This window comes from Equus caballus, chromosome X (assembly GCF_041296265.1).
Source record: "Equus caballus isolate H_3958 breed thoroughbred chromosome X, TB-T2T, whole genome shotgun sequence".
NCBI lineage: Eukaryota > Metazoa > Chordata > Mammalia > Perissodactyla > Equidae > Equus > Equus caballus.
Window position 1 is genome coordinate 66,534,389 of NC_091715.1, and position 26,862 is coordinate 66,561,250.

Below are 26,862 nucleotides of genomic sequence, written 5' to 3' on the forward strand. Positions count from 1 at the left end.
TGTCCCTGTTGTAAAGAAGCTGAGGAATGGCTTGGCCTCCTGAGGGCCTCAGCTGAACAAAGTTGGGAAACAGCCAGAGAGCTGGAGTCAGTGAGGAAATCTTTTCCATGGGGCCTGGGCATTCACCAAGATGTTTCGTCTTTTAAGAAAGTAAATTTGATTTTTAAGCATGTACTTTTTAACTCTTGCCATGTCCCTTTAAGACAGAACTATAACAACCCTAGGAACCTCACCTGGTTTGGACACAGACACCCTCTGCTCCTAACACAAACCGAGGGATGACTTCCCTTCTTAATAGGTAGGCTTGAGAGCACCTTCTAATTACAGCTACTCACTTTTTTCCACTTGCTCATTCACTAGACAGTGAATAAGCATCTTATATTTGTCAGGAATAGAGACACAGAGATGAAGAAAAATGGTTCCTTCCCTCAAAAATCTCCCAGTGTAATTGGAATAGTGGAAGTACACACAAATAATTACAGTACACTATAAAAAATGCTGTCATAGAAGCATGAACAGGGTGCTTTGGGAGCACAGAGAAGGAGCAAGTAGTTCTCTCTGGGAGACTAAGGGACCACATCGCAGAGAAAACAGCATTTGACCTAGATTTTGAAGGATGTGGGAAAAAAAAAAGAGGGGGAAGGACATTCTAGCAAGGGGAACAGCATACTCAGATCTCTCAGAGGCTTGAAAGAACATGGTATGTTTAGGGGAACAGCAAGTAGGCTAGTGATTTACCAGAGTATAGCACGTGTGTGGTGGGGAGCAGTACCCAGTCGCAGTGTTATCCAATGGATGAGCACTGAGAGAACACACTTGCTAGTGGCAATAGAAGGCAGTTATCTAGGCTAGAAGCTCTGGAATTACACCTCGGAGATTCCAATGCCTTTGGCAGGGACCGGAAATACTGCCCAGCACTGCTACCTTGTATATGGGCCATTATTGGGAGGAGAATACACATAGGCCTTAAACATTTACTTTGTCTGGAAGTGATTTAGAAGCCATTTAATACAGATTTCCTTGGACACAGTGAATAGGCACATGCCTGAAGAGGTAAATTGAGTTGTTCGTTTAATTTCCATCCTTTAATGGAATTTTCCCCCTCTCACAACTAACTCACTCATGCACACTTTCTCTCACACTCTCTCACTCACTTTTGCTCACTCACTTTTAGTTGTTATTTCAACAATTTGGGCTTAGCTAAAAGGTTAGGGAAATGCTCCTTTCATGAAATTTAGCTTTGAAAAGAATTTATATATTCTTTCATCTAAGACTAACAGGGTAACTTTCTAAGTACAAAAGTCTCTGGGCTTTTGTATCCTGAAGTGCTCTGTTAAAGCAAGGAAATCCAGAGAAGGAATTCAATCCTCCAGTCACCCTCTTGGTCCATGGGTTATTTTGTACATGCTCCTCTCCAACTTTTGGTAAGTATGCAGATATGAGAAGCACACTTGCATAAACCTGGTTGCAGAGGAGCAAAGAGGACCAGCTGCAGAACTAGATCATGGGAGGAGCTTTTTCCCAAATGCCTTTTAACGTTTTCATAAGTGAACATTCTCTGTTTACACTGCAACCATTATTCTCTTTGACTGGAGGAGTTTCTGGGTGTAATTCTTCCAAAATTATATTAGCAATCACAGGAGACTCATAGTCTTGACACTGAAGTTTGTACTACCCCCAGAATACCCTCTAGCTTGAAAATCACTGTTAGGCTTAGAAATTCTGGGACATAGGACCACCTAATATGCACCATCCTCTGTGTCTACACCACCCAGAAAACAATGAGGAAGAAGCAAACCTTACCACCAGGCTAGGGAAGTTTCCTGACTGCCAGGGGTAAGACAGTCTTCCTTATAGAACCTCAGTCTTAGGAGGAAACTTAGAGAAATCATCAAGGCCAAGCTCCTCATTTCATCAATGGAGAAACTAAGGCTCAGGGAGAGGAATGGATTTGCCCAAAGTGCGTCTATGGCGGAGCAAGGGCTTACAGCCTTATCTCCTGGCTACAGATTCTGTGTTCTTTCCACTACACTAGCTGGAATTGAAACTTGGGCGCTGAATAAGCCTGACTTGGAAGCTGCCCAAATCTGAAGGGAGATGGTTTTCTTGTTCAGCATCTTGAAATTGGCTAGATCTAGAAACTAGAGAGATCTAATCTTTTGCTGCTAAGTGCAGAGAAAATGCTAAAACTCCTGCCTCTAATTCTTTAAGGCTACAAGGACTCTCACTGAGAAAAGACTCTCTGGACCGTCCTTTCTTTCCTCCCTGGGGAATAGGCTCCACAATGACCCCACTGTTTCATTCCAAATGCAGATGTGGTCAGACATGGTCAACTGGCCTCTTGAGTGGTGTTGCCATAGAGACTGGGTTTCTTCAACATACGACATTATTCTTAAAGGAGGACCTGATAAATCAGGACAGGATTCTCCTGCCTAAGAGTCTGAGGAGCAGGAAGTTGGAGTCAGTAAGAAGGTATTTAAGAGAGACTTGAGGGTTACATTTAAAAGTAAGAAAGTGCCACAGGTAAAGACACTGTGATGGAGTCTGGTAAAGGGCTTCCATTCCTGGGACTTCAACAAAATTATAAGAAATTGATGAAGAGAAGAAGAAGACACCCACCCGTGGCCACCTGCAGTGCTTGAATTGGTCTGCACAGAGCAGAGAAAGTAAACAGGAGGAGCTGGAGGTTTTGATTCAAGATCACAGTTATGACTCAGTTAACTACATTCTGGTGGGAATGTTGGAAGGACTGTAATATGGACTAGGAGGGCCAAGACTGTTCTGAAAGAATAGAGAGGAGGGAAAGGGGAAGACTTGGTGGGCTTGATTAACAATACATTTGAGAATAGAGCCTCTGAGGAAAGACTCTGGGAAGCCGGATTATTTAGCCTATAAAAATGGAAGCTGATAGGTGATTTAATGTCTTTGAGCACATGAGGGTTATTATGTGTATAATGGTAACTATTCTTCTCTATCTACACAAAGAATAGAATAAGAGCTTAAACTGCCACAGGAGGGATTTCAGTTAAATATACGGAAGAACTTTCTGACAGTGAGGGGTGATAGATATTGGAACATCTTACCAAGGGAGTTTTCAAAATTTCCTTTCCCAGAGATCTTTAAAAATAGGGTGTAGATAGGTCAGCTGAGAAAGCAAAACCTGCCTTCTGCCTCCTCCTCAGCTCTTTCTACTCTCTGCCTCCCCTTCTTTTCTTATGTTTCTCTCTCTCCCTCTCCACATGCCCCCCACCTCTCATCTCCCAAACTCCTTCCCATTCCTCATTTCTAGCTAGCACCACCTCCATCCCAACCCCCAGTTCCTGTACATCCTGATTCCTATACGAAACCTTCCTGGAGCTGATGTTATTCCTAAGGTCAGGCTGTCCTCCTAGCTTCCTCTTCTCATCTACAGCGAATCCACCAAACTTGGCAATAAGCATGAAAGCTACACCCTTCAACAATAGCCCAATTCTCACTTCTGAAAAGTGACACTTAGGTCTGGCCACTTGGTAATTCCGATCCTTTGGACTCAGCTGGAATGTAACCTCCTTTTTGAAGCATCTCTGACCTCTTCAGCATTTTGTCCCTACCATTAATGTGGCACTTCTCCTATCCTGTGACTGCATCTGTTTCCCCACTAGACTGAGCTCCTTCAGGGCCATGTATGTCTATATCTTCAAACCCAGCTCTGTAAGTGATTATTCATGAAAGGGGGTAAGGAGTGTGTGTGTGTGTGTGTGTGTGTGTGTGTGTGTGTGTGGTGTGCGTGATCAAGATGTCCACCTCTTTAACAGTAGGAACTCCCAGAAGGCTGACTTTGTGTCATTGGAAGTCTGTAGAACTCTTGATAGTACATTCTCAATGAATAACTACAAATGTAACACCAAATCTTGTCTTTCAGGAAAGAAGGCAGGCCCTCCTGGACCCAATGGCCCGCCAGGACCTCCAGGACCTCCTGGACCCCAGGGACCCCCAGGGATTCCAGGGATTCCTGGAATTCCAGGAACAACTGTTATGGGACCACCTGGCCCTCCAGGTCCTCCTGGTCCTCAAGGACCCCCTGGCCTCCAGGGACCTTCTGGTGAGTTCCTCTGTCTCTCCACCCATCTAGGCTTCTTACAAGTACTTTAATAGAGCAAGAGTGGGTGATCCTGAGAGCAGTTTCAAATGGTGGTGATGGCATTGGTGTGCAATGAGAAATGCAGGCCTCCTAGCTCACTGTATAGCTAGGAATTGAACAAGCCAGTAGGGTCTGACCTGCCCTAACTTCTTGTTTATACCAACTTGTCAAGGACAGGCCACTTGTTCTTGACCTGTCTCAACCCTTCCGTCACAAGCCCTCCCTGACCCTAGGCCTCCCTCTAGTGGGCCAGTAAACTCATATGAGCCAGAGACAGAGGCTCTGAGGGTTCACTGGAGTTCTTGTGGGGGGTGGATTTGGACTGCTCTGATTCCCAGCATCTAGCTCCACATGTTTGGTTGGAAACAGGCTGTGGGGAGGAATACTGGGGACTGGACAAAATGACAAGCCCTAGAATAGTCTCATCCCATGAACTCTAAGTGCCTTTACAATAGAGGTAGACATGTAGTTGCTGATGGTCAAGGAGTTGCAAACTTACAAGTCAATCAGGCTGTGGGAGAAGCAAACGCAGGCACCAAGACCATCCAGTCAAGGAATCAAATGCTTCTTGCATTATATCCTTACCCACCACATTGCCCATTTGCATAGGATTTAAGCGCTTTGCATCTTTCCCCACAGGCCCAGGAGGACATCCAAAAAGTATAGATGCAGAGCCAAACCTGCCTAATTGGAGTTGACAGGAGTCAGACTGCCTGGGCTTACATCAGTTGTTATTTCCTTCTCCTGCTTTCCCCTTGTATCTTGGGGCTTTAAAGAAATGGACTCTTTACAGCTGATTTCTCCAGGTTCAAGAATTCTGTAGCAGGACTCAGATTCTTTGACTCATAGTTCAAATCAGGCTAATCGGTGTTAACTGTGGTCACAAGAGACAGAGTTAGGGATTTCTTTCATCCAATCTTCCCACAGTTATTCATTGATCACTTTCTAAGTGCAGGAGATATATTGATAAGTAGTCCCTGTTCTCATGGAGTTTCTGTTCTAGAGGAAGAGAGAGAGACAATTGAAGAAGCAAGATAGTTACAAGTGGCAATGTGTTCTGTGAAGAAAATTAGTAGAAAGGGAGCAAAAGGCTAAAGAAGCAAACAGCATCATCTCAGGGTCACACAGTGACAGGAATACACTCTCTTCTGTCTCTATGGGTGCTCAGTGGGACTTGCCTTGGACCAGCATTGGCAAGAGGTCAGTTTCCCTGCTGGGTGCTGGTCCCACTGAAGATGCAGATCAGGGACAAGTAGAAGAAGGAAGGGATGTCCTCTCCTATCCCAGGGCTTGGATGCAGGGAGCAAGGCTCATGGCCACTGGCTGCCTAGGTAAGGAGAAAGGGAAGTCGAAAGAGCATGGCCTCTGATTGTCCTGTCCTGTTTTGCAGGTGCTGCTGATAAAGCTGGAACTCGAGAAAACCAGGTTGGCTGGAAATTGCTTTCTTCCTGGGGAGGAGGGAAGGACATAGGCTAGAGGCACCTTTGAGTTTGCTCCCTATTAAATTTGCTGGGGCTTTATCTTGTGAGGATACCCTGGAGGTTCTGCAGTTTTTCACTCACAGCCCCCTCCCATCTCTATGAATAGAAAAGCTTTGCCCCAGGGCCTGCCTGTAGCTAGAGGAACTGAATCTTGCCTTGGCCATTTTTCCCCATTCCCCAGGAGACACAAGGTCACTGTATCCAAGCTCAGTAGTCTGCTGAAATGAGCTGTCAGTCAGGTCTATTCACCTGGGCCTCCAACTCCCTAGCCACTCCAGACACCTTGTCTGCGCTCATACTGCCTGGGATCAGGAGCTTAGAAGTTTAAGAGTATGTCCTTGAAAAATCAGCCAACCAGCTCCAGACCAAGCCCAGTCTGGGCTTCTGCCTTAAGGCCTGAAGGGCTCCTCCCTAGTCTTTGAGCTTCCTAATCTGTCTCTATTGGCAGGTTCTGCTGCCTTGCCTTGTCTCATCTCAGCCTCCCTCTCTACAGCTGTTTGGCCACAGTGCTAAATCTACACAGCTGCACAGTGCTTGATGGCTTGCAGGGCAATTTATATCCATCACCTCATTTGATCTTCAGACATCCCTGTGAGAGAGGCCAGACAGAGATTCTTATAATCCCCATTTTACAGTTAGTGAAATGAGGCTCAGAGGCATTATATTTGGCCAAGGTGACATAGCTAGGAAGTGTCAGAGCTACAAAATCATATCACCCTCTAGTAGAAATATGGTCAGTAGCATCCCAAGAGGGAAGAGGGATCAGAAGTGGGATACGAAAGGAGACTAGAAGTCAGATGTGGAAACATGGAAACTGGTGGCTGAGCAAGCAGCCATTTCTCACAGTAACTGTTCTCTCTATCCTTTTCATCCTCCCAGCCAGCTGTGGTGCATCTACAGGGCCAAGGGTCAGCAATTCAAGTCAAGAATGGTAAGAGTCAAAGCAGGCTCTCTCCCTAAGAGGAGCTTCTCCTCTTTCTTATCCTCAGCCTTCAAATAATCACCCAGCCTAGTTCTTCCCAGGCCCCTGAAGTACCCTTGGCACTAGGGCACCATTCTCTACGACATTTGGCCCTCTGCTGGCTGTCCTGGGTAATTGCTTGCACCAAGACCAGCTGTTACACCCAAATTGCTTTTAGAATCACTGATAAGGAAGCTGAAAGGGACTTGAGACATCCTCTAGACTGGGGATTCTTGGGAGATGGAGGCTGTATCAGAGTCACCATGGGAACATGTATAGTTTGATCAACATTTTCACAGTACTAATTGGAGAAGGTAAAACTACATAAAATTAAATTCTTCTTGTCTGATGGATCTACACAGAAAATGGATGGAGGGGGCATTTCTCTCAGGGAAGTGGGGGGCATGTTAGACTCTCCAGGGATTATGAGACGCTAGTGTCTATAAAAAGGGGAAATGGGTTTAATGAGGTTAAGAAACACTGATTTAATATAATCCCTGCATTTAAAAGATGGGGAAACAGAGTCCCAGAGAGATTGGATAATACCATAATAAATCATACTGCCTTATATTTGTATGGTACTTGAGAGTTTTCAACATGCTTTCTGTGTCTTTTATTTTATTTGATCCTCACAACAATCCTATGAGGTAGGTATAGCTCCTTTTTACAGAGACAGAAACCGAAGCTCAGAGAGGTTAACTGGCCCAAGATTTCAGTTAAGCGTAGGAGCTGGGATTCAAAACTACATCTGTCTGACTCTTTGCACTGCACTATGCTACTTCAGTGATGTGAGTGTACACTCCACTGAATGATTAGGTTCATTTTCTTCCCCAAAGAGACATGAACATTCATTAAAGAACAGTGCTTTGAAATAATGTCCAGTCCACAGGGTGCACAAAGCCTAAAACGCATGAACCCCCAGGAGCCTTGGGAAGCAGCAAGCCAGCCAAGAGGCCAGATGCTTACAGAGCTTGGAGTAGAAGGGAGAGCTGTGAGTGCGGAAACAGTAAATGCAGGTTGAGAAACCTGCTACATGGGGACAGCTTCTAAGAGCCCAGGCAGTCCTGAACTGGCTGTGCTGAGCTTCCTTAATGATTGGGCTTAGCTACATCCTGGACTGCCACCTGGATGCCTGACTTAATAGCCTCAGAAATATAAGCAGGAACAGAATAGTACCAAAACCTAAGCGGTCCTGCTGGGACCAGGTGCCTTGGCCCCAGGGCCCTGAGTGGGCCATGGTCACCATCAGTCCAGGGAGGAGTAAGACAAGCAGGAAATAGATTTGTTTGGGTGTCTGTATGGGTGACCTCAGTGATTATCCTGTGCCAAAAGCTGCTGATTTTGCTCCCAGTACCATGTAACAAGACTGGTTTCAACCCCTCTGGGCCAATCCCTAGTAGTAGTCTATACTGATCTTTAGTTCGACCAGAATCATAAGTGAGGGGGTCAGGCTGGAAGGACGTCATGCAGAGTGGTCCTTTGAAGGGGCAGAGCCAAGGCATCACCTCCTAACTCCTATCCCATCTACTTATCACCTTGAGGGAAGATGGCTATATTTTCCCAGAAGGTTGGTTTCCTCACACCTCAGAGAGGCGGGCCTCCTGACACTAGCCAAGGATGGATGTTCCAAATGTAATTTCTTGGGGGAAGAATGAACGGTTTCGAAGGGAAAAGGCCCCATGGGCTTGGACTCCCTCCTCTCATGGTGGGAAGGAACATCCCTCTTTCTGCAGGATAGAAAGGGAAGCTTTTCCTCCACCCTCACATGCTGGCTCTACACTGTCCAGCCAAGGTGATGTGACTGCTCTTCTGCCCTAAATGGGGTGGGGCTTGAGAGATAGATGCTCTGCCAGGGGTGCCTCAGCTCCCAGACACCCTTACCATCCCCTTGGCTGGTTCTAGTGCTGCTAGGTGGTCTATCTGTCACTCTCATAAAAATCTCTCTCCCCTATGGGGCCCTATTACTGGTGGTCACTTGCTCCAGCTGCCATGAAGTCTGACTCAGGCCTGATGGCTAAGGTTCTCCAGGTGGACAATTCCTTGGGCTGAGTGGTTTCCTGGGGGCCCAGGGAGGCTTTACAGAAAGGAGTGGGTGTGGAGGAACTATAAAAAGGAATCTCTTAAGGAGAAGGATAAAACCCATGAACCGATAAGACAGGAGAGATTCGGGAGCTGTGGCTGGTGAAATAAAATTGTATAATAAGACCTAGCCTGCCACTCAGTGTCTGAACGTTGCCTGTGCAGGCCCCAGAACAACAAAGAAAATAGGGCAGCGTACCCACTCTCTCCTTACTCCTCGCACCAATTCCAGCTAGAACGTGTTGGTTAAAGACCCTTCCAGATGGAGGGGCCAGGAAAGGAGAGAGGAAGACAGACAGAGAGACCCCAGGGGCCTGAGGCAGGCCTGGCGGCCCCTTTACAAACAAAACACTTCCTCTGCTTCCAAATGTTATTCTTAAAGCTTGGCCTCCTGGGGTATCCAGGTTGCATTGGGATAGGGGTGGGGGGTTGTGTACTGCTTGATATTTCTTGTTTCTATTGCCCAGATTATTCTGACATGTACTGAGTGACTGCCCTTCTCTCATACTGAGATCTTTCAGGTGGAGTGCTCAATGACTGGTCTCGCATCACTATGAACCCCAAGGTGTTTAAGCTACATCCCCGCAGTGGGGAGCTGGAGGTACTCGTGGACGGCACCTACTTCATCTATAGTCAGGTAGAAGTGAGTACGGTCTTAGGCCTAACTCTTCTTATATCCAGAATGCAGATCCGGTGCAGGCCACATAGGGGCACTGTGGAGCAAGTCAAGACCAGCCAATGACTAACTTCCTGCTTCGGCGGGTGAGGGGGGTGGCGGCACCCACACCGCACTGGGAAGGAGTTGAAAGGAGGAAAGAGATGGGGGGGTGGGGGCGCTGTTTTAGTTTTTTCCTCGCCAGATATCACTGAAAAACTGAAAAGAGGCCCCTTCCACAGTCTACTGGAGTCTGATTCCCTCCAGCAGGGTTCCAGGCCCTTGTTTCCCTGCTGAGCTGTTTGGTTCCACTGCCAAACTTGAACTCTATCTCAGTATATTTGAAAAGTCAGTTCCAGGGCTGCCGAGAACCCCTTCCCCCGACACCACTAGCCTTATAGTGAATAGTGCTCCTGCAGACTTTCTCTGCACCTCAAAAGATTTCTGACTGTCTTTCCTTCTTCTTTCTCCCATTTGTTTCTCTACCTTTCTGTTTTTCTGTCATTCTTGCCTCCTTCATGCTGTCATTCTTCCAGCCCTTTTCTTCCTCTGTTTTGTCCTTGTCCTGCCCCAGGCCCACTCCTCAGTCTGCCGGTGCCCATCCACTTCCACTCCTGTTGTTTGCCTCCAGTGGGGTGGCTCCTCAGAGCTAGAAGTAGATGAGTCTTGAGGTTGGGGCTTCTGTGGGGCAGGCAGCAAGCAGGCGGATGGACAGAAGGACTATGGAGCCAGCAGAAGGGTCTCACAGGAGAGTGGCCAGAGAAGGTGGGTTAACAAGCATTTGCTAAGCCCACTAAGCATCCTGGCACAGCTTAGGTCCTGACCCAAGAAATGGCACCTGATTACACTGCTCCCTCCCGAAGAGCCTGTGAAGGGAGCAACCTTTCATAAAGTGATTTAGGGTAACAGATGAGGGTTCCAGCCCCCAGGGAGCACATGAGTGTAATCCCAGTCTTCTATGGGCGATTTGTCCAAAGCTCCCTTTGGTGGGAGGGATCAAAGCTTGGGATGGAGCATGATGGATGAGGGTAGTAAAGGACAGAGAATTTGATTTTCTGGGCCCAGGAGAAAATTAAAAGTGTCCTCGGGCCTTAGATACTTTGCAAACTGGGAAAATCCCCTTGACACCAGGCCATTGAATATAGGTTATCACTTCCTTCTTAGCCACACAGTAAAGTTAGGGGCCTGGGTTTTGTCCTTCCAAATTCTTTGTCTCATTTGTGATGGATAGCTCTCCATCTCTCTGGATCTGTTTCCTCATTCATCAGACAAGAGGGCCAAGGGACACAGAATCAGTGAGAGAAATTCAGCTGCAAGGGACGGGGTGCTGCAAGCTGAGTGAGCAGCTGTCTATTAAAGAGCTGAAGAAATGGCAAATTGTTACTCTGCCCTCTCTGGGGAATCAGTGACTTCTAAGTTTATCCACAAATAGTCCTTGGGGCTTGAAATTGGAAGTTAATTTGTATTCGTTTTTGTCTGTAGCACTGCTTGAGCACCTAATGTGTGCAAAGGCCAGGGCCAAGGAGGGCAGGGGCGGAGGGAGGCGAGGTAACTGGGGGGAAGTAAAGGGATGAATAAGGCATGGTTCTTGCCCTCACAAGCTTTACAACTGGTGTGCTATTGAAAGAAGGATTTGCTCAGCCACCTGAGCCCCATGGAGTGGGAGAAGGACGCACATAAGCCTGTCATTCTGCCTTTCCCATTGGCTAACTAGCATGCCTTCAGGTGGCACTGCCCCCTTCACAAGGTGTTCTGGCAGCTCATCTGAGAAGGTCCCAACTGTTCCTCACAGGGGAGGGCCCTGCCCTCTCTTTCCTCTCTCCCCCAATCCCTTCTTGTTGCCTCTCACCCAGGTATACTACATCAACTTCACTGACTTTGCCAGCTACGAGGTGGTGGTGGATGAGAAGCCCTTCCTGCAGTGTACCCGCAGCATCGAGACAGGCAAGACCAACTACAACACTTGTTACACCGCAGGTGTCTGCCTCCTCAAAGCCCGGCAGAAGATCGCCGTGAAGATGGTGCATGCAGACATCTCTATCAATATGAGCAAGCACACTACCTTCTTTGGGGCCATCAGGCTGGGCGAGGCCCCTGCATCCTAGATTTCCCCTATTTTGCCCCTTGCCTGTGCCCCTGCTCCAGGTTTGGGAGCCAGGACTCCCAGAACCTCTAAGTGCTGCTGTGGAGTGAGGTATATGGGTGTTGCAGCCACAGAGAGAAATGCCCCAGTGCTATTTATTCCCCAGTGACTCCAGGATGACAAGCCCTGCTTGACTTTCCAGAATGACCTTGAGTTAACAGGACAGTTGATGGAGCCCCAAAGTTTACATGAAGCAGAACCTTCCTCCTCGGCTCCATGCTGACTAACTGGCTTATGGCATGACTCTTCAGCCTCAAGGTCCCTGCTGTCAGAGTTCTGGTTTGTTGCACTAAAGTGAGGGTCCAGGGCAGCAGGCAAGAGAAAGCAAAGGTGTACTCCAGACTGTGAGGGTAAACCTGACCCAAAGGGGGCTGCTGTTCCTCTCTTGGGTGGGGGTGGGGCCAGGGATGGGATGGGAGGGGAGTGTTGCATCCTAAGGAGAAGGGCAAGGAGGGGGAAGGCAGGTGTTGTGGCACAGACCAAGGGAGAACCCTGCCAAGCGGGCATCCTCAGCAGTGGCAGCGTTCTTGCTGCTCCGCACTGCAGTCTACCGAGGGTCGGAGAGTTCTTCCCACTCAGCCTGAGAGCTGTGTCGTGGCAGCTTGCTGGACTTTGGGGACAAGAGGTTTGCTCTTCCTTGTAGCAATTGCAGGGAATGGCCACAACCTGCCTGCATGAGAACCTGAAGCCAAACTTGTGGCCACATGTCTTTCACTTTGTTTACAGCTATGCTCCATGCTCAGAAACCTCCCTGGGTCCCTTCCCAATTGCCCCCCTTCCCAGCCTGACTAGAACTCCTGTCTTCTTTCTCCACAGAGCCTACCTCTGTCTGAGGCAGGTGCCTAATCTGGGACCTGTGCTTATGTGAGTCTGAGATACTCTTTAGATTACCTGGGCCCAAAGAGAATTTTCCATTTATTAAGCAAAACAAATATTAGTCTAGTCGAGTTGTGTCTGGGGCAAAGGGTTAGACTGGCTGACCTCCAGAAGTCCTTTCAAATTCTCATATTTAGGCAGCTACCCTGATAGCCTACTAAACTTCCCAAACCCTAGACTGCTTCTGGGCATTGGTGAGACAGAGCTTTTCTATGTGACCCAGAGAGGGTAAGAGGTGGGGATAGGACAGAGGGGTTTTTCCAAGTTTGCTGCAACTCAGGTGATCATCAGCCCAGGCTTTACCTGAAAGGACAGCAGCTGATGCCCTAGTGACAAACACTTTCTTTGCTCTGGTTTCAGAAAGCCACAGCAGAGCATAGTCACCATAGATTCCAGTGCTGCTCCCCTGAATCCAGGCTCAGGAGAAGCCAGTGTCTAGGCATTGGACAGGGCTCTGCCCTCTAGTCAGGTCCGAAGACACCTTCCCCCCTACCCAAGCTTCCCACCAGATCATATGGTGGGACCAGTCAAGGGCCTTATTTCTAACTGTCTGGGCCCAGCCTGGCTTCTGGGTGCTGGGTCTCACCCAAAGCCAGGAGGGCTAGTCTTGTACAATCTACTACTGGTGCTCCTGAAACAAGTTTCCTTTTGAAGAGATGGGGAATAAGTTCCTTCAGGCAGCTGAAATTCGCCAAGAACAACAGGTACTCATTTCTCAGCTGTGCCTTCCCTTTCTGAGCAACTACGCTGCTTGGCCCCCAGGGGTCAGGGAGAGAGGTGATGGGCTACGCCACCATTGCCTGTTGCTAATGAGAGCTTTGTAACCCAGGTGAGGCAAACTATAGGCCTGTGTCTGGCCCCGGCCCTTATAAAGTGCCTTAGTCCTCAGTTGTAGCAGGATCTGATGAGAACCTCTCCTTAAAGTTTGGAAAGTACTTTCTTTTTTTGATAATATTAGAAATCCCATTGTTTAGATGAGGCTTAGAGAAGTTAAGTGCTTTGACCAAGATGTCACTCAGCTTAAGTCACAGACCTGGGGTTTCAGCCAGATCTGACTCCAAGGCTATTCCATTATACTGCAGCGTTGTGTTGAATTTGGGATCTAGAGAGAACAAATAAAAATGGTAATATGGACCCAAAATCTTGAGGGTCTTAGAGAGAAACCCAGAGATGCTCGTTTTCATTCCTTGATGGTAATTCCTGTTCTCTTGGCTGCTGGAGCCTCTGTGGCAAAAGAGTAGGACATTTATTTGGCAAACAGCCATCAGCCTTAGAGCTCTTATGTTCAGAAGAATTGTCTTGGTGCCATCTCCAAGCAGCTAGCCTTCAGTACCACAGAACTGATACACCTTATGTTCTTTCACCCTCCCAATGAACCAACCAACCTTTATGTATGAAGCCCCTACTATGGGCAGGGTCCTCTTTTGGTTACCATAGAGAGGGGTTACAGGAGCTGGCCCACTTCCCACAGCTACTAAGTGACTCATCTCTTGCTACCATACCACAGAGGCCTTTGTGGTGATCTCTTAGGGATGGAGAGAAGACCTGAGAAAGGACTGGTTCTAAAGCCAAAAGGGCGTGAGGAGAGGGAAGGAAAAGGCTTCCTAATTGTGTCTCTAAAGGACTTCTGACACCCATCCTTTTCTCCAGATATAGAGGCACTTAATAGGGGAAATAGGATTCACACACGACCACGATTCATTGTGAACTCTCAAAAGGAACCCTAGAGGGAGGGGGGTGATGAGGGAAGCAATAGGTAGTTGAGGAGTCCTGTCGCTGTGAAGTTATTGGCAAAGTGGTGAAGCAATTTACTTGTAAGAGAATGTGGAAATAGATTTACACTTTGGAATTATGCTGATATGAGTTTAGCAGAGAGCCAAGGCTAGCATGTAGAATGGAACGAGGACATTTGTGAGTAAGCAGATGACAGAGAGAATCACATAGCAGGGGCCTTTGCCAGCTACTTGGGCTTCAACAGCCAGAGCTGGCACAAAAGGCAGCTGTTAGGGGCTGCTCAGCTACCCATTCCTTGGAAAACGTAGTCCTTGCTTTATTTTCCCCTTCATCCATCTTGAGCCAAATTTCTTTTGCTGAGCAGGAAAGTCCTAGGAACCCTGGAGGTGAACAAAGACTTTGATCCACGTGTCAGTAGAGTGTTTTATATAACTTCTGGTGGATGCAAATAGAGTCAGAGAAATTTAGAGCTACAAAGGCCCTTAGAAGGAATCTAGCCCAACCCCACGTTACTTAAACATGAAACTGAGGCCCAGAGAGGAAGGGTGACCTGCCCAAGATGTATGAGCCCAAACTCCAGACTCAGCAGAGTGAGGGAGTGGAGCAGTCCCTGTCCCATATGGCCTCCTTTTTTCTTCCACCCATAGACTCAAGGCTGAAAGTGCTTGGCCCCCTTCAGGAGCTGGGACAGGTGGGGAGAGAGTAGCAGCAACCTTCATCAGAACTCCTCCTCCCCCCAAGGCATACTCCCAGCTCCTGCCTCTGGACTGGAGGCTCTGGATTGGCCCAACACCAGGAAGTCCTAAGGCCACCCTGGCGCTGCCTCAGGCCCCGTCCCTGTCTGGAGGCTCCCCTAGGCCATGTGAGCACAAAAAAGAACTGGATTTTTTCTTTTAATCCATTTCAGGGCTCTCTCCAAGAGGAGTTGGGGGTTGTCATTTCTTTTTTCAAAAAGCTTCCAGCTGGAGTAAGGGGTGAGCGTCGTTGTGAGAATGGCCTGGAGCAGGCCCAGTGCTGCCTTGGGGGTCAGCATCCAGTGTGAGATACTGTGTATATAAACTATACATAATGTATATAAACTGGGATGTAAGTTTGTGTAAATTAATGGTTTATTCTTTGCAAATAAAGCTTTTCCCCCCTGTTCTTGAAATTGGCTTGAGAACTTCCTACCTGCTAGGTACTTCTTTGCAAGTGACTCCACACATTATCTAGGGGAAGGACCAAGGCACCCATTTCAGAGGGGGCAACAGAAGGAAAGTAGTCTGAATTTCCTGTCAGAACCTCCCATATCTTCTCTGTGCCCCAGACCACATGCCTCCATGCCCATCCCCATCCCCATCCCCTTAGGTATTTTCCTATAACCACGTGTCCAGTAGGCTAGAGGTCCTGAAAAAAGGACAATTGTCCTGAGGCAGGGACACAGCATGGAGTCACCCTCAGCTTGAGACTGTGGCATCTATAACAGATATTTCAGGCCTGAGCCCAAAACAGTTCGGGTAGATCCAGTCTCCAGTTCCCCATAATGCATCATCCCATTTTGCAGATGAGGAGACCAATGCTTAAGAAGTTTCAGTAGCTCACCCAAGGTCAGCCAACTAGAAAGGTTACTTAAACTTTCAAAGGACTGTTGACAAGATCCTACAGTGTAAACTTTCTTTTCAACATTGAGATGCCATGAAACTTAGGCCATTGTTTGCTCAGGGACAGGAAATGGGCAAAGTGGTTGGGGGAGAATAATTTGTGTAGCTCTCCAGTTTACAAAGTTCAATCGCATTCAATATCAACTAGTAAGTGTGTTAGTTTGGTCTGATTCCAAGTCCAGTGCACTTTCTGCTCTACCATGCTGCCTTCACCACTTGGCCCTAAGCACTTTGCACAGTGAAGCCCTGTGGAGGCTAAAATAAAGAAGAGGATCACAGGAATAAGACCAGATAGCAGCTCAGGAACACCTAGCCTCAGAGAGTTCTGGGCACTTTTCACAACCCCAGCAGCCTTTGTCCCCATTGTATAGGTGGAGAATGTGGCACTTAAGCAGCACTGTGCACACAGCAACCTGTGACAAATCAATGCCTAGGTGTGCATGGGTTGGGTGTTGGAGCCCACGCTGGTCCTCTGGCTGCCTTAGGTAGGAAATAGATTTTGTTTAAAGGAAACCAGTCACAGGAAGCCTGGAGATCATTTAAAAACACCTTATGGGAGCTCAGGGAAAATGTCATCTCTGGCACAAAGAAGTAACCGAAACAACAGAAAAGTGAAAGCATTTCTTTGCCCCACTATGTACAAATCATCACATGAATCAGGCACCCACGGCAGAGGCAGCAGATCACACTGTGGTGAAAACACAGGATGTTCTAGACAAAATTGACAAAGTCTATGTAGGTAAATCATTGGGACCAAGTGGCATCCACCCAAAAAGGTTGGAACGAGGGGGCTGTAGGCCAAATTGTGTAACCTGCTGTTGCCAAAAACTATTGGGCCAAGGGTCTGAGAGACTTGCCATCTAGAAGGAGAATTCTTTATGGCTGCCAGAAGCCAGGCACCTCACTTCCATCTTGAGCAGACTGGCTGACTCTCTAACGAAGGGCAGACTTAGAAAGCCAGGCAAGGATAGACAAGTTGTTGGGGGAAAGATGGGAAATTAGGCCTTGCCTTGACCCATTCTATTACTATAAGGCAGAAACTGAGTGTGGACCAGGGAGTGTTAAGGGGTATTGATTACTTAAACTTTCAAAGGACCATTGACAAGATCTTACACTGTAAACTTTCCTTTCAACATTGAGATGCCATGAAATTTAGGGCATTGTTTGCTTAAGGACAGGAAATGGGCAAAATGTTTGGAGGAGAGTAATTTGTGTAGCTCTCCGGTTTACAAACTTGAATCACATTCAATATTTGGTCTTCCCAATAGCCTCTGAGGTAACCAGGGGAGGGATTATTAGTCCCATTTTACAGATGAGGAAACTGAGGCTCAAAGGTGACTAACTGCTCCAAGTCACATCTCCTGAAGGTGGTGGAGCCTGAACTCAAAGCCCACTGGATCTCAAGGCACCCAGTCCTGCACGAGTCTCAATGCCAGGAGATGGGCCTGCTTCAGAGCTAGAGAACGAGAGACATGTGCAGGGCTCCTAGGCCCTCAAACAGACGAGTTGGGCCACAAGCAGTATCAGAAGGTGGGCTCTTTATTCTGTCCATCCTCAGTGCTGATGCTGAGTGGGCATATGTGAGGAAGCCTTCAGGGTACCTCTCCCCTAGGGCCTTCCCTGCCTTTTGAGGCTAGCTCCCTTGTAGCCCCAAGGAAAAGGCAGAGAAGAGCTGGAAGGAGGAGTGAAATGGAGGAAGAGGGGTCCAGAAAACAACCAAATGAACAGCCCCTCCTCACATGGAGGACTGGCCAAATCAGGAGCAAGAACCTCATAGGTGACTTTCGTCCTCCTCTTTCCCTGGCTCCACACCTTCCAGCCGGGCTGAGAGCCTCCTGGGAATGTCTGTCAAGCTATCACCAGCTCCTGGGTCTCTGAGATGCCAAATCTGGTCTTATGCTGGTCGAACAGTTTACATAGTGCATCAGTATAGAGTGCGTGGTATTCAGCCACCATCTCCTGGCTTGGGTTTTCAATCTTGGGCACTGGTAGAGGCTTCCCAACTACCAGAAGAGACAGAGAAGGAAAAGGGGAAAGCATCAGAACAGCTCACTCCTCAGAATAGGCCTCAATCCTCAAGCCCAGGTTCTCCTCACCCTTACTGCGACCCCACCACTCATCCTGGCCAGCTTCCTTGCCTCTGGACAAAGCCAGAGCCAAGGTTCAGCCTGAGAATTGGATCCTATATCCTAGACAAAGCCTCCAGCAGAAGGGGCTACTTACCAATGGTGGTTACAGGCCGAGCATAGGGCAAAAGGCCCCGGGAGTTCTCAGTGAAGCCACGCCCATAAAAAGCACAAGGGTAGATGTGTACCATACGCTGGAACAACTTCTGGAAGCGATTGCCCAAGCTCCCAGGAGGGAAAATGTACTGATTGTAGAGGTCTGTCTCCCCAAAGGAATAGGCAGGGATTAGAGCCACCCTGCAGAGGAAAGGCATGTTCTTTGATGGCCGGAAAGGTAGGGACCCTGCTGAAAGCCAGACACACTGACCACCAGTGGTCCCTGGGTCTGCCTATAGGCTCCTCAGCCACTAACTTAGCTGGGCCTAGGTCTAGGCTAAGTGTGAGGGCTTCATAGTCTATCCCAGGCTGCCTGTGGGGGCAAAGTAGCAGCAAGCTAAAGGAAGCAAGTCCCAGACCCTCCTGTGAACCCTCGGGTCTAAAACATTAGAAGATAAAACCCAAGGGCCATTTCTTTTAGCTTTCTTCCCTTTAATCCACACGGTAATTTTGGCTCTCTCTGAGTTGGGGTTACAGCCAGTCACCTTTTATGGAGGGACTAGCCCCTATGAGAGGCTAGTGTGAGAGAGAACAGGGTCAGGGCTGGCCCTCTAGCCTTTCTTCATAAGCAGAAATGCCTCCAGGACCTGGCCCAGGCTCTACTCCAACACAGAAGCAGCTTTCCTCCTCCCTTTTTAGATATCATTTCCTCAAAACCCCTTCCTCCTTCCCTGCTGGACTTTTGGAACCCCTCTCCCCAGTCTGGACTGGAAATGATCTTACCCATGCCGAAGGGCCGTGCGTACAAAGCCAGTCCGGTTCTTCAAGACCAGGGTGGTAGAGCCTGGCAGGCTGTATCTGCACTCAGCCAGGCCACCAACCACCACAACCAGCATGTTGCCTGTGCCTTTATGCGTAAGCAGAAAGTCCATGGAGGATTGGCTCACAGAGCAGCACCCTGGCAGACAGAAAAAGCCAAAAGGTCACTGGGCATTTCTCAAAGCTCCTTAACTTTCCTCCCTACCTCTTCAAAGGAGGGGAGAGCCTCATATAAGGCAGGTGAGCCTAGGGCAGCTTTTTAAGATCAGAGGGGATCACAGAGTTAGCCTCGCTCTCACCCATTACCTCAACACTTCTCCCTCAGAGAAACATTTTTTCTTTGGCTTTATGTCCTAGGAGCCAACTCACCTGAACACATGAGATAGTCTCTGAAGAAAGGCACCCAGAAAAAGGCTCCTAGTGTGAGTAGGTAAGGTGTGATGTCAGGAAAGATCTTGGAGAAGCCTGAGCTCTCTGTGGCAAAGTGGCCAAAGTATGAATGAGACATGAGCCCATGAGGGTGGCAGACAAGGATGTAGTTCTGGCTGGGGGAGATATCATGAGTCTTCAAAAGCTGTGGAGGAAAGTGGAGTCAAGATGGGTATAGCCCTCTTGGGGAAGAGGGAAGAGGACTCTTCTTCTGGCCAGAGACCTGGAAGGGAAAGAGCTGCTATGTCCAGCCATGCAGGTTGGGTAACACACAACTCCAGGGACCATCACTCACATGGACCCCATGTGAATGATGTCCCCAACCCCGACCCTGACCTACTAGAGTTGAGGCTGGGCCTGGGGCCAAGAGGGGATCTGGGGCTCCTCACCTTGAGGGGGAAGTAATCACTGTAGTGTTTCCACAGCTTCCAATTCCTTACACAGTTGACCCGGCGACCACCTGAAACCAGACTCAATGTATCCAAGCTTTGCCCACCCCAAATTGTCTTCTTCAGAGCCCTTTTGGGCCTGCCATATGGGACTCTCACCCCCTGCTGTTTCCTGGCCTCTTAAGTGACAACCAAGATTGGCTATGTCAGGGCCAATTTAGGACAGGCCTAGCTTTCTGCTTTACTAGCTGCCCCTCCCCTAACTCACTCCAGTTCTAATCTGGGCCTTTCTAGCACCTTGAAAAGACCCCTTCCCTCAGTTTCTCTAGCCCAGGGAGGGCCGGGCTGAACGGCTGCCTGAGAATTGTCCAGAGCCTCTCAGATTATAAGAAGAGAAGAGCAAGGAGCATGTAGCAGGTAGCAGCACAGCCCCAGCAGGGCCCTTACCTTGCTGAGGGGTCTTCCAGTCAAAAGCCAGCCAGGTGAGAATGAGCACAGTGACAGGCCAGTATGGTGTGAACACCACCAGGTAGAGGTTGACAAGGATCACAGTGGTTACTGGAGGGAGCACAGCCCAAAGTTAGTGAATTGTGAATAGTCCTTCACACTTGACCTCCCCCACAATTCTGTCCACCCCAAGTCACACACACTCTCACCCAGGCTCACTCAATGATCTCACTTCCCCAGGACAGGTCACCCCCATAGATAACTCTGGGTATCTGGTAGACTGGAAGGATCCTTGCTAAGCCCACTCTTATCAAAATTCTATTTACCAAACATTTGCTTTTCCATTTCCATGTGACTTGCCTTCTTCCCCTTTGAAGGCCCGAAACCACTACCGCCAACATCCTACTTTGTCTTTAGCTGAAGTATTTAAGATATTTAAGATGAAGGTATTTAAGATGAGAGCCTCTGCCATTTTGGTGAGTTGCTCAGTTTTCCTGGGTCTCTCCCATGTATACGTGTTATAAAGCTTTGTCTGATTTTCTCCTGTTATTCTGTCTCATGTCAATTTAATTCGTAGCCCAGCCAGAAGGACCTAGTGGGTAGAGGAATTGTCTTCCTCCCCTACAGCTCCAATGTTGATAATATTTCCTAGTCATAGTCGGGCACTTAACTAAAACCTGTGCTATAACAATCTGGGGAAGATAGGGGAAGAGGAAGATCTAGTGATAGTGTATAGAGCCAAATTCTCATCTTTATATTAGAAAGTCAGTGACAATGTCTAAAATTGTTAAATCAGGAAATAGTAACATTTCAAAATTTTAAATGTAAAATTTAGACATATGGAGGTAAATGCCAGAAGAAAGAGATAATAAAGTTGAAAATGGCTGCCTCTGGGGAACAGATCTAAGTGTGAAGCAAAGGCCAGCAGTTTTAGGCTTTTGACATACTCCTTATAAAACTATTTGACTTTTTTGAGAAATAAAAAGAGGTATGGGTCTAGTCCAGAAGAGACCTCCCTGTTTCCCTTAGGCTTCCCTTAAACCAAGACAGTGTTGGGGTGTCTTGTGATCCAGTGTGGCTTCAGGGAGAGTGCCCTGCAGTGAGATGAATCTTGGATCTACCACTTACCATGAGTATGATCACAGGCAAGTCACTGAACTTCATCTGCCAAACAGGAATTACGACATCAACATCTGCCTTATCTTCCTCACAGACTTATTGTGAGGGTCTTCTCTCAAGGTCTTTAGGGTCCACATAGATATAATTCCACTCATTGATTCCTAGTGTGAAGAGCTGGGAAGGCTCCGAGGGGCCATTTGCACCACGTGCCCTATGTGAGCTGGTGAGGGAGGGGCCAGCACTGGAACCACATCTCCTGGGGCCCAGGACTAGAGCTTTTCTGCCTCCTCCATACTACCTCTTTGCACATCCCAAAGTCAAACTCTGAGAGCCCTCTGGGACTGTTTTCTCCCTGTACTCATCCGCCTTTCAGCCACTCTCTTCTTTTACCCTTCTCTGCCAGCTCACGCTGGGACCTGAACCCTCAAGCTTGCCTCCTCCCTTTCCCTTTCCCGCATTTTCTGATCATCAAGTTCTATTAGTTGCACTCCAGTTTCTTGAATCTCTCCTCTTCTTTCCTCTTCTCTCCATCCCAATTACTACTGGTCTGGGTTGAATCACCACCATCTCTCACCTGGATTATTGCAACAGCCTCTTCCTAGAATCAATTTGCTACACAGAGCTATAGTGATCTCTCAAAAACAAATCTGAAGCCATTGCCCTGTGCCAAACCCTATCATGTCTCCACATGGCCTTCAGGAAAAAGTCCAAACTCTTTTCCATGGTTTACAATGCCCTACACAATCTGCACAGTCTCCTCTTTCTTCCCTCTCCCATTCATTCATTCATTCATTCAATATGTATTGAGCATCCAGTTCTGTGCCTCTCACCCCCTCATCCCACTTAACCTCTGGCAGCTCCTTGAATGCTTTATGCTCTCCCCTCATCCTAGCCTTGTTGTGTTGCCCACTCTCTTCCCTGAACACTCTTTCCTCTTCACCTATTTCCAATCTTTCCTTCAAGAGTCAACTCAAATTCAATAGAAAAATGGGCAAATGCCATGAATGGGCAGTTAACAGGAAAAGAAATATTAAATGCTGATAAATATATGAAAAAAATGCTCAACCTCGCTCATAATTAAGGAAGTTCAAAATAAGGCTACAACTTGCTGTTGTTTGTCACTTCTGGTTGGAGGTAGTAAGAAGTGCAAATGAATTCTCCATTTCGTTTCCTTCCCATGCTGTGGTAATCTCCGAAGCCACATTTTGCAGCATTACAATTTGGTGGAGCCTCCACCAGGCCTGAACATTAGTGTCCAAAGAGAGCAGAGACTTCTCCAACCTGTCTTGGATTTTTAACATGAACAAGAAATAAACACTTGCTAGGTTAAGGCACCCTGAGATTTCAGGGTTGATTTCTTACCACGGATTGCATACCTAGGCAATCCCAATTAATATGCTCTCATATGCCCATTTTACAAACGAAGAAAACAAGACTCAGAGGATAAATAGCTTGCCAAAGGTGCACAGATAGTAGTAGAGCTGGGACTTGAACACATACAGCCTGGCTCCAGAGTCTTGTGTTTTTAAACACCCATATTTTACTGCCTGTTGGCTATATGTGTGTGTGTGTGTGTGTGCGCGCGCATGTGTGAGTGCACGTGCATTTGACTATATATATGTGTCTGTGTATGTATAGCCATAATTTCTGGCTATACGCACAAAAAATTTAACAGTGGTTACCTGAGGAGCAAGATTAGGGACTAAATTAAGGAAGGAGAAACCAGCTCCCTACATGGGGCCTGGGCCAGGGTGGCCTTCAATAAATGTTCATGCTTCTCCCCCAATGCAGTGTCGGCTCCTAGGCCTCGGGGACTCTGCTCTCTCTGGGGCAGTGAAAGGAGAGGGGAAGGTGGTAGTGAGCCAAGTCTGTGGGGATAGGACAAGAACTCAAGAAAGATAATAGAACAGAACCCAATGTCCTAAAGCTTCCAGATCAGAGCAGGATCTACAGGCAGAAATTGGTTGCAAGTGCCATAAGGCCACTGACTCTGGTTTCTGAGAACCCTGGAGCCAAGACCGAAGAAGAAAGCAAGCCGGCCTTGTTAACCAAGCAGAAGAAGCCTCACCTCAGTCAGGGAAACTGCTCTTCCTGAAGAATAGTAGCACCAAAGTAGCCACAGCCCATTTGAAAAAGCAGGTGATGGCACGATTCAGCTCTGAAAACACCAGTTCTGACAGACACACCTCAGATTCTTTCGAGACCCAGCAGCCAGAGGGATGAGAGTAAGGATAGCTGCCACTCCAGCCAGACAGGGGACTCAGCCCTTACTCTGGAGAGTGCCCCAAGACCCGTGCCACATGGAGGGAGAGTGGAGACGCCCAGCTGGGGCCCTTGTCCTCAGTGAGAGGCCATTCTGAGCTGGCCTTTTTCACCTTGCAGTCAGGGATTTTTACATATGCAGAAAGCTTGGCTTCCTCCTTCCTCTCTGGCCTAGCATGCACTCCAGAGACACATCCATCCCCAATCTCCCCATCAGCAGTGAGTGAGGAGGTGCAAGAGGGAGGGAAAGGAACTCACAGGCTAGAATCAGGCCCTTGTGGGCTCAATTCCCAGGCCAGCTCCTCTACTCCCTAGCTATGTGATCTTGGACAAACCACTCCTACTACATGTACCTCAGTTTCCTCACCTGTACAAAGGAGATTATTAGCCACATAAGGTGCTTAGAACAGTGCCTGGCATTAAAACATGGTGCAATAAAGGTTAGCTAATATTATAGGAGTGTTAGCTATCATTATGTGTGTGTAGCTATTAGTATGTATTATTATACGTAATAATAGCTTGTACCTCATAAGGTTGGCATGAGGCTAAAATGAAATAATAGGTGTGAAAATACCTGGTACAAAGCAAGTACCTAATACATATAAATTCCTTTCTCCTGCTCTCTTCCAGCTCTGATTGCCTGTCATGCCTAGGTTAACAGTGCTCTTTTCAGCACTGGAAGGTCCTGGTGCCTACCCCAGGCAGGCCTCTGAGCACCCCCCTCCCTGTCCTCTAGCCCTCTCTCCCTATTCACGGGCAAGCCCCAGGCTCCCAGGGCCTATCTGCATTCTTCCTTCCCAGATCTCTTACAAGGTCATTTAGTTCATGCTCCCGCCTCCAGCCAGTGCTCACCTAAACTGCCTGACAAATAAGAAGTTTCTTCCAGGCCCCCTTCCCACAATGATAGTTTGCTTCAGTACCTTGAACACAGTGGCCAACGTACAAGTACACTTCACAAAGTGTTTGTAGTGTAGATAGTGGGAAAAGTGGATGGATACATGGATAAATTCCTCTGGATGAGAGGTTTTCAGAGTCTCCCTCTGCCACTAGGACAACTGTCTCCCACCAATGGTCAGCTCACGTCCCTGAGGTTGCAGCTAAGCCCTTTTCCTCAGCTAACCTCATCGGAACTGCTCCTCATCTTCCCAAAACATGCCCTCCATGCCCCAATGTAGACCCAGAGGGGTTCACCATACACATCTGCAGCAAGGCTCACTGGCACGCATGTGCACACACACTCCTGCATAGGCACACACCCATGTGCACACACACATACCACATATACACTCACAGACCCTGTGAGTGCCATGTCCAGGCATGTCAGACTATAGGCCAGGGTGAGGTCTCCTGATTTGCCCGGAACAACCCAGGTTTTAGCATCAAAAGTCCTGCTAAACTCTAAAACCCCTCAGTCTCAGGCAAACCAGTACAGTTGGTCAACCTACTAAAGGCTGAAGACTTACTAATCATCACGATGCTGAGGGTCCATTGGAAAACAGCGAAGACCTCTAGGGCAGTCTTGAGGTCCATCTTGGAGGGCAAGAGCTTCATGTCCAGTGTCCCAGTAGCTCTAGGTAAGTGCTGTTCGGTTGCCCAGCCCCGAATGCTCAGGGGCCTGTGATGTTTCCTCTCTTCATGCTTTCTTCTCCAGCCCCTGCCAGGTCTCCACCCCCTTCCAACCCTCCAGCCCACCCCTCTACGGGATCACAGGACTACATGCTGCCTCTGCTTGTCCAGTTCCTTCCAAATGTCTATCCACCTGCACTTTTACCCACTTGGGCATGACCTGGGCTGAGATTGTGACACCCCCTTGCATGCTTGCATAGAAAAGTATGGATGAAACTCTGATGTGGGAAGGGACTGGGAGTGGGGGTGGGGCTGGTGAGAGGCCTCCAGAGCCAGTGTGGATGTGGGGAGATGGGAGAAGCCCAGGGCGCAAATGGTACATGGGGCTTGCATTTCTATTTCTGAGGCCCAGCTGTCTGTTCTCTCAGTGACAATGTGATTGCAGGGGAAGAGAGAGGAGGTCACAGACAAGGCCTCGAAATACCTTTGGCCTTTTGGTCAATCTGGGAGAACTTATCACTCCCTGTGAACAGACATCAGATGTGTGTCTGTTAGCATATGGTAGGTGCTGAATAAATTTTTTATTGAATGAATAAATCAATGTTTGTCAAATTATTCTGTATACATGAAATTCTAGGACAGGCAAAACTAAATCAGAGCATTGGTTGCCTCTGCTAGAGGACTGACTAGGAAGGGGCATGATGGAAATTTGGGAGGGTGACAATAATGTTCTCTATCTTGATAGAGCTTTGAGTTATACAGTTTAAAAACTCATTTGTCAAAATTCAGCAAATCTACAGTTGAGATTTGTGCATTTCTCTGTATGTAAATTTTACCTAAAAAGTAAACAAAGATTGAACTCTCATTAATGCTGAAGTGTTTATGGGTAAAGAGTACTGACGGCTGCACTTCAATTTGAAATGCCTATTGGATGTACTGATGGACGGAGAGAGGGATATATTGATGGCTAGATCCATGATAAGTCAAATATAGCAAAACACTATCTGTACAGTCTAGGTGGTGGCTGTTCACTCTACAGTTCTTTCAACTATTCTGTAGGTTTGAAACTTTTTCTAATAGAATTTTGGGGGAAAAAAAGGCCCCTCAAGGTCATCATAAAAAAAAATTTTAGCGCAATTTCTCCATGTAAGTACATGTGCACATGTGGGCCTCTATGTGTGCATATATATGTACAAAGATAAATTTGTATCTAGTTGTCAGTATATGTGTCCATGTGCTATGGGGATGGGTGAGTGTGAAAGCATCTAAGTCCAGCCAGGTGTGTGCTGTAGGCCAAGTAGATGAAAGTGTGAAAGACCTGAAGGGTTTCTTAATGCAACATGTAATTATTGAGGGCATAGTATATGCCAGGGACTGTTCTAAGCAACTGGGTTATATTAGCAAGCAAAAGAATAGAAAAAATTCACGCTTTTGTGAAGTTTACATTCTGGTAGGGGAAGACGGATGATGGAAATTAATTAATTAACTAATTATATAGTGTGTGTTCATTCACAAACTGGCCCCTGTACACACAGGGCAAGGAGAGACTGAAGAAAGAGGCAGATCCTGCCAGATTGGTAGGTGGCAGGTGTGCTAAGCAATGGAACTCACAAGGCTTGTCTTGGGCAGCTGCAAGATGAGTAGATCTCCTCACCCACCCACCAGAATCTTCAAAGTTTATCGAGAGGCCTTAACTGGGCTCAGTCACATATTCAGTCCAGATGGTCTCAACAACACCTTGCTCTCTCAGGGCTGTGTCCCTGGAACGGCTCCCACTGTGGGATCAGTAGACAGAGCATACATTCCAAGGACGGGAGAGGGGGTGAGGAGCCTCCAATGGCCCAGGTCCAGCTCAAGGGTCAATCAGCAGTCACATCCTCTTGATTACCTCCTCCAACAGTGTGTTACAAAGTGATAAGT

At 47.7% G+C, this 26,862-nt stretch overlaps 2 protein-coding genes across 5 annotated transcripts in view; one reads left to right on the forward strand and one right to left on the reverse strand.

The window, feature by feature from the left end:
- EDA (ectodysplasin A) overlaps positions 1–15,199 on the forward strand; it is a 355,239-nt gene extending 340,040 nt beyond the window's left edge. Inside the window, exons 4-8 of one of the 4 annotated variants that reach the window (XM_014728950.3) lie at positions 3,902–4,081; positions 5,511–5,545; positions 6,481–6,532; positions 9,154–9,284; positions 11,150–15,199. In XM_014728950.3, coding sequence (XP_014584436.2) covers positions 3,902–4,081; positions 5,511–5,545; positions 6,481–6,532; positions 9,154–9,284; positions 11,150–11,401 — 650 coding nt within the window. In that variant the 3' untranslated portion in view covers positions 11,402–15,199. The remainder of the gene's footprint in view (positions 1–3,901; positions 4,082–5,510; positions 5,546–6,480; positions 6,533–9,153; positions 9,285–11,149) is intronic. The other 3 variants (XM_023634102.2, XM_070258716.1, XM_070258717.1) reach the window with 3 other exon arrangements.
- A 2,011-nt stretch (positions 15,200–17,210) lies between these two features.
- On the reverse strand, positions 17,211–25,180 carry AWAT2 (acyl-CoA wax alcohol acyltransferase 2). Its single transcript, XM_001496730.4, has 7 exons — positions 24,840–25,180; positions 19,996–20,106; positions 19,549–19,619; positions 19,100–19,304; positions 18,695–18,869; positions 17,913–18,112; positions 17,211–17,692 (listed from the first exon to the last, which is right to left on the reverse strand). The coding sequence occupies exons 1-7, from the start codon at positions 24,925–24,927 to the stop codon at positions 17,538–17,540; spliced, it is 1,005 nt and encodes a 334-aa protein (XP_001496780.1). The 5' UTR covers positions 24,928–25,180; the 3' UTR covers positions 17,211–17,537.
- Positions 25,181–26,862: the final 1,682 nt, after the last annotated feature.

Bases quoted from the DNA above. Each gene is read 5' to 3' on its own strand.
- AWAT2 (XM_001496730.4), bottom strand. From the start codon at position 24,927: ATGAAGCTCTTGCCCTCCAAGATGGACCTCAAGACTGCCCTAGAGGTC. The intron at 18,870-19,099 runs GTGAGTTGGCTC...TCTGTCTGCCAG, and splicing joins AGACTATCTCATGTGTTCAG to GGTGCTGCTCTGTGAGCCAA. The intron at 17,693-17,912 runs GTAAGTAGCCCC...CTCTTCTGGTAG, and splicing joins TCGGCCTGTAACCACCATTG to TTGGGAAGCCTCTACCAGTG.